This window comes from Nicotiana attenuata, unplaced genomic scaffold, assembly GCF_001879085.1.
Source record: "Nicotiana attenuata strain UT unplaced genomic scaffold, NIATTr2, whole genome shotgun sequence".
NCBI classification, from domain to species: domain Eukaryota; kingdom Viridiplantae; phylum Streptophyta; class Magnoliopsida; order Solanales; family Solanaceae; genus Nicotiana; species Nicotiana attenuata.
The window spans coordinates 9,091-15,646 of record NW_017673465.1 but is presented as its reverse complement, the minus strand read 5'-3'; the positions used below and the strand labels follow the sequence as shown (position 1 = coordinate 15,646).

Here is a 6,556-nt window from a genome sequence, read left to right as displayed (position 1 = left end):
AAAACGGGTTGGAGTCGTCCTATATAGATCCAAATATCTTAAACCGCCTAAGTGGGTCCCATTGGGAGCTGCTTGCGCGGTCTCGCGAAAATGCGAATATCTCTCTACTCCGATGTCGTATTGACGAATGGTTTAATGCGTTGGAAACTAGACTCGTAGATCTTCAATTTGATATGTAGATCATCCATTTATGCCAAGTATATTGGGAGAAAAGTGCATCTACATTTGACCTAAATTTCAGCACATTATAAATGCAACTTGTGACGATCTTTGCTAACTTTTGTTCCATAACTCGTTTGACTTAAAAACATAACACACGACTATCATACGACTACAATAACTCATAAATTAACCTCCTCATCATGTTAATCACCCTAGTCTCACCCCAAAAGAATATGTTATAACATTCCAAACTTGTCGATTTTTGACGAAACTTATTTTCTTCAATTCGTTTAGCGACTAAGCTTTCCAACCCTTTTGGTACTTGTTATTCATGATCTTAAATATTTGTAACCTCCAAGGTAACATGATTAACTTAGTTTATTTGCTTCCAAATATAATCTCATTTTCGAGCTTACATCAATGACTTACGACGTACTCTCACGTATGAAAACTTGGGGTGTAACATATATCATGTTAGAGTCACATTATTTTTATAAATTAAAGCCAATCTATGAGTTGTTAGTATTTTGATCTTTTTATTTTAGAAAAAACTCAAAGATTATACTATAGTATTTTGTTTTCCAATACAAAATTACCCATTCTGAATTTGGAAGTGTTCTTTATGTATTCACTTTGGGACCGACCTTTTATTTTAGTTAGAGCATTTCGTCCGAGGAAAGCGGAAGAAGCACAAGGTAGCAGTGTTTGAAAATTGAAGGCTCTCCGCTCCTTTCTATGGCGATATTGAAACTCGCTGGACTCCTACGCCCCAGGTTCTCTGCCTAAACCTCTGCTCTCTGTTTTCACTATACTCTCCCAAATGTATTACACAAACCATTTAAGTTAAACCCCTGCTTAAACCCTAATTGCTCTTTTTGTCCCTTTGTTATCCGATGCGCAAGTTGCAATCTTATTTCTCCCTTTTCCCTTTATTCGAAAATGGACGCGTATGTTTTCTTTTACAGGCATGGGTTATGGAAAATACCCTTGACCTTTAGTCAATGAATATTGATTTGGAAGAATGATTGGTCCTAGTTGAAACGCTGTGATCATTTCCATTTTACTGGGAAAAATAGGAGCCAAACCTAAACTTGAATCTCCGTGCACTGACTGTTGATTACTCTCGAACTTTGGTGTATATAAACTTCCCATTTTGGATTAGATGCCAAATATGCCGGTTAAAAGAAAAAATAAGATAGACGCCAAGTATAAGTTAAAGCCAAGCACCAAGGGTGTGACCTAGTGGTCAATGAAGTGAGAGGAGAATTGTGAGGTCTCAGATTTAAAATCCCAGCGGAGTCAAAAATATTAGGTGATCACTTCCCCTATGCCTAAGCCTTGGTGGAAGCAAGGAAGCTGACCATACTTAAACTACTACTTCCTCCGTTTCAAAAAGAATGAATCTATTACTATTTGGGGAGTCAAGCAAGGTTTTCTTTGACTGTGTTTTTTTCAAATAGGTTTTAAATATTTTAAATTGTTAACTGTTGTGACTTATAGTATTTTTTTTTTATCTATTTCAGAAAACTTAAGGAATTTATGCCCAAGTGCACACTGAGAATAGTCAATTTGACCCTCGTAGTCTGAAAAGGTTCAAACAAATTGAAATGGAGGGAGTATAAATTTATTTAAGACCCCAGTTCAAAGTTATATTATGGAGGCACATAAAATTCTCATGAAAATTTGTAGAAAGCAGATCAATTGGCTTAAAGATCCAGAAAAATAACTGCTAGCATGCAGAATGAGGATACACTTTCTAACATGATGTTACTGATTAAAAAGAAATAGAAGAAAACTTTCTAACGTGAAGTTTTTCTCTCTGCTTAGTAGGAATCAGTTGTTGCATAAGAGATTGCCTGGAGAGGGTGTCAGAGATTCCATCTGGCAGCATGCCATCAACACTCTTGCAGGTTTTTCTACTGTTAGACAGAATATTGTGGCTGATGGTATAGAGAAATTTTCCAGATATCTATGAAGTCTCTATGTGATATTTTCATTAATAAGTAGTAATGTTAGATGTTGATGCTATTGGAATCTTTTTGTCTTATCTCTTGACAGCAGGAAAATTGACAGGTCGAGTGTTTGCTCCCTACTCGGTATTTAAAGGCAAGGCGGCACTTTCTGCTGAACCTAGACTGCCCACATTTAGCAAATTGGATGTATGATATTTGTTACCTTTTTTTTAAAAATAGAATCGTCATGGTCAAATGATGCTTCCTCTCATCCTTTTTTCTTCTTATAGTCTGGAGGTGTTAAACTCAATCGCCGTGGTGTCATTATGTTGACATTCTGGCCATCTGTTGGCGAGCGCAAATATGACTGGGAAAAGAGGCAGGTAATGAATGTGCTTGTATAGTTTGCAAATATGAGCAACTTATTTCCTTTTCATCCTCAGTAGTTCCTTCCAATCAACAGTCTCTCATTCTCTCTAATGCAGTGAGTCAAACAAACTTAATTTGAGCTTACACATATTAACGCACATTAGATATAGCTGGATCTTATTTTCTGCTTTTGGGTGTCTTCTTTCAGCTTTTAATGCTATTCTAGGCTGCAAAATTTCTTTCTTCTTTGCTGGTTATTAGCAGAGTCCTAAGTCTCTGACATTGGGTTGATTGGTCTTGTATGAGCCACTAACTTATAAGTCTATAGTAAGCTTGCTTGTAAATTTCTCGTTAGTGTTGCATTTCTGCTTGGCTTGGTCTTCCTTAGAGATATTATTCATCTATAAATCCGTCTTTTTTTCTTTTCTCAAATATCCATCTGTATGCTAGTTATAAATGAATACCCATATGTATGTTTGCTGCATCACTCTCTCCTTCTCTTTCTCTACTTGTGCGTGTTCACATATTTGAACTCTGACTTGACTGACAGATAATCATATTGCAGTTGTTTGCTTTATCAGCAACAGAGGTGGGATCATTGATAAGTATCGGGACCAGAGATTCTTGTGAATTCTTCCATGACCCTTCAATGCTATCAAGGTTGATTGGCTGATTCAGTTCTTGGCTTAGGGTTATTTTGAGTAGATATATCATATATATACATATACATTGATTACGCACTTTTAGATGGGATCCTTGCGTCCTACTCATTAGTAGTTTCCCTTAATTTCCTATCTCTTACTGTATATCTGAGCAAAAGTTAAATGTTACAGCAATGCTGGTCAAGTAAGAAAGAGCTTGTCTTTTAAGCCAAATGCTGATGGCAGTGGTTATTTCGTTTCATTGAGTAAGTCTCAATCTATATGTGCGCCTGTTCACCTTTTCTATTAAATTTTTCTTTCAACCCATTAGGTGCTTTCAAAGTGTCACTATCTGTTCTGTAATGGGTAGCTATCCATGTTAAGGATCCATGGTATCCTTGAAGTAACTGTTTTAGCTGCATGTTCAAGAAATGATATACTATATGTTACATCCTTTTCCTGTATGGTGTCTTGGTGCAGTTCTTTCATAATTTGGCCAGCCAGCACATGTTATTAGTGCTCATCATTAATGCAGCATTTTGATTTTTTCCTTTATGCAGGTGTGGTCAACAATAATCTCAAAACCAATGATCGGTTTACTGTTCCTGTTACTACTGCTGAGTTTGCTGTTATGCGGACAGCTTTCAGTGTACGTTCTTCTAAGATGCTTTTGTTGAAAAAGAATCTGTTTCCTATTACTTTGAGATGCTTCTGTTTCCTTTTATTGTCCTAGCTCTGAGTTCGTTAGTGAAATAGATATGATGGTGGATGAACATTTTATATCAGATAAATGGAGCTGTGAGAGAAAGAAGTTAAAATGGGAGTCAGAACCTCGTACATCACCATCTATCCAGCGATTGTCTTGCTTATAAGAACACGTTTTTATTCTATACACGAAAATGAAAAGGCATACAATCTTTTGATGGGCAATAAATGAACCTCATATGACGCTCATTGGAGTGAATGCCTTTATTTTGAGATTTTTTCAGAAAGTTTTGAAAATTAAGTTTTCCAAACAAAAATTCTGGGAATATTAAATGCATTTTATCTATTGTTTGCTTCCTTTCATTTATTCTAATCTGTTTGACTTTGACCGCTTACAAGTTGTGTACTTGCAATCACATTCTCATACAAAGTAATCACCAAGTAAAATGTCCTTTTCTGATGCGTGCCTTCTACAAATGTCTCTCTATTGGTTTGCAGCTTCATTTGACTTTTTGGCTGTTCTTTTTTGAGATGGAACTTTTTTGGCTGTGGTTCTCATTGTCCATTTATGATTTTGGTCTTCTAAAATGTAGTTTGCGCTGCCTCATATCATGGGATGGGATCGCTTCACTAATCAGCCTTCAGAAAGCGTCTCTCAAAGTCCCTCAAAGGTGGTTCCACAACTTACGGAGGCGGAGTGGGATAGATGAGAGACTATATGTTTATTGTGTACTGTACTAGTCTCATTCTCCTATGAACTAGGTTCTCTTATTAGGTTCTACCGAAGAAGAAAATGTATGTGAATTAGCCAACTTTTCAGAAAGACTCAAACATTTTGGTTGTGAAAAGGAACTTGCTTGCCTTTCTGTCTTTTGGGCGCAATGTAAACTTAAGAAGCGTCTGGTTCTCTTGCATCATAGGTTGATTCTGTCTTATTGCTCTAGACTTCCTGCATACGATCAGATTAATTTCAGTGTTGAAACTTTGGAGAATATATCCTGTGTAGTGTAGGGCAAACAATTAGAGTCTGTTAAAGTGGAATTGAAATCTCCATACCAGCTTGTGACGCAGCCAATATGTGTAAATTAGCTCGAAATGCAGTGGCTTGTGACGCAGCCAATATGTGTGACTTCACGCTGATAAGTGTGTCTTTATGTTGATTTTTTTTTTTTGTTTTTTGAAGACTTGCAAAAGCAAAGATATACAGTATGATTTGGTGTTACAATCGTTTTTATTTAATCCACCTCAAGAAATGCCCAAATACAGTTATAAATATATACTAAAACATAATATATTTTATTAAGAAGGACCTAATAATCCATTTGGCACGGTTCCATTTCACCATTTTGGTCGGTTTTCACAAAACCATGGAGCCATACATGAGAGATTGACGCAAAAGGAACTTTTTGGTGCGGTCGCCCTCAAAGTTTGTGGTATTTAAAATATGATCCCTGACCCGTACAAGCTCTTCAGGGATTTTCTATTGGATTAAATTATTCATTGAAGTCTCCCGAATTATCATATTTTTGCTCTTCAAGATTTCTTTACCAATTTGGCAGAGTTGAGCTCTTATTACTCTACCTATCTGTTAAGTTGTTCGTTGAAGTTTACTGGATTGTCATACTTATGCTCTTCATGGATTTCTCTATCCGGTCGGTAGAGTTGATGCTATATTTTATCTACCTATATGTTAAGTTGTTCACCGAAGTTTACCGGAATGACGTACTTTTCTGGGTTGTTTTAACAAAGTGTTCTTCGAATTTGCAACTTCAATTTCGATAAAACCATCCAAAATCTGCTCCAAATGATCTCAAATTTGAAACAAAGCTTCCAAATACCAACACAAACAATCCTCAATCACCAATTTAATCCAACAACACCCCAAAAAAAAGATCACCTTCTTCAATATTTTATAAGGTCCAACAATGGAGTTTTGAGATTTTTATAGTCAATCATCAAAATCTGTGTGACTGTGTCTAAACTAAAAGTTTAAGCACGAAGTATCAATATTAAAATAATTTTAATAATAAATCATCATTAACTTTTATTTTCCACCATCAAAGAATTTAAAGCTTTAAAAATTACTCCCTCTGTTCACTTTTACTTGTCCAGTATTTTAACAATAGATTTTCACTTTTACTTGTCACTTTTAGCATATCAAAAGAAGATAATTTCGTTTTTACTGTTATACCCACAATACTAATTACTCATTTTAAATTATTTTCTCAAATCTATTAAAAATATGTATCAATTAATATGACTATCATGGTAAATTATCCACTTTATTTATTATTTCTTAAGAGGTGCACGGGAGAAAGAACTATGGTGTTGAAGCAAAAAAAAAAATTCGCTAAGACCATAATAAATAGGACGTTCCGCCCGAGTCCGAAACTTAAATAATGTACTTTTGGACAAAAAATACGTTTTTACAGTGTAAAAAAAAAAGATACATTTCTACATAATACGCAGTACACTACTGCGTTTAACTTTAACGGAAAGTTAGCCGTTAAAGCTATACGCAGTAGTGTACTGCGATTCATTAAAAAATTAATTTTTTTTAAAGGGAAACGCAGTAGAGTACTGCGATTCATCAATTCGCTGTATTATACTGCGTTTCGCTCTAATAAAACAAAGGCGGTCCTTCTTCTTCCCCAACTTCACGACAAACCTCCATTTTTAAATATTGTCGCCCCACCACTGCTGCCCCCCCCCCCCCCCGCGACTAAA

General features: G+C 35.7%; 1 protein-coding gene across 9 annotated transcripts; it reads left to right on the top strand.

Moving 5' to 3' along the window:
• Nucleotides 1-797: 797 nt before the first annotated feature.
• On the top strand, nt 798-4,823 carry LOC109216449 (single-stranded DNA-bindig protein WHY2, mitochondrial). 9 transcript variants are annotated; one of them, XM_019380598.1, is made up of 8 exons: nt 798-935; nt 1,990-2,108; nt 2,221-2,321; nt 2,405-2,497; nt 3,049-3,143; nt 3,317-3,390; nt 3,685-3,773; nt 4,423-4,823. In XM_019380598.1, the coding sequence occupies exons 1-8, from the start codon at nt 898-900 to the stop codon at nt 4,537-4,539; spliced, it is 726 nt and encodes a 241-aa protein (XP_019236143.1). In that variant the 5' UTR covers nt 798-897; the 3' UTR covers nt 4,540-4,823. The 9 variants fall into 9 exon arrangements, with proteins under 9 accessions (XP_019236143.1, XP_019236144.1, XP_019236147.1 ...); XM_019380599.1 differs by having other exon boundaries at nt 799-935; nt 1,993-2,108; XM_019380602.1 differs by having other exon boundaries at nt 799-935; nt 2,236-2,321.
• Nucleotides 4,824-6,556: the final 1,733 nt, after the last annotated feature.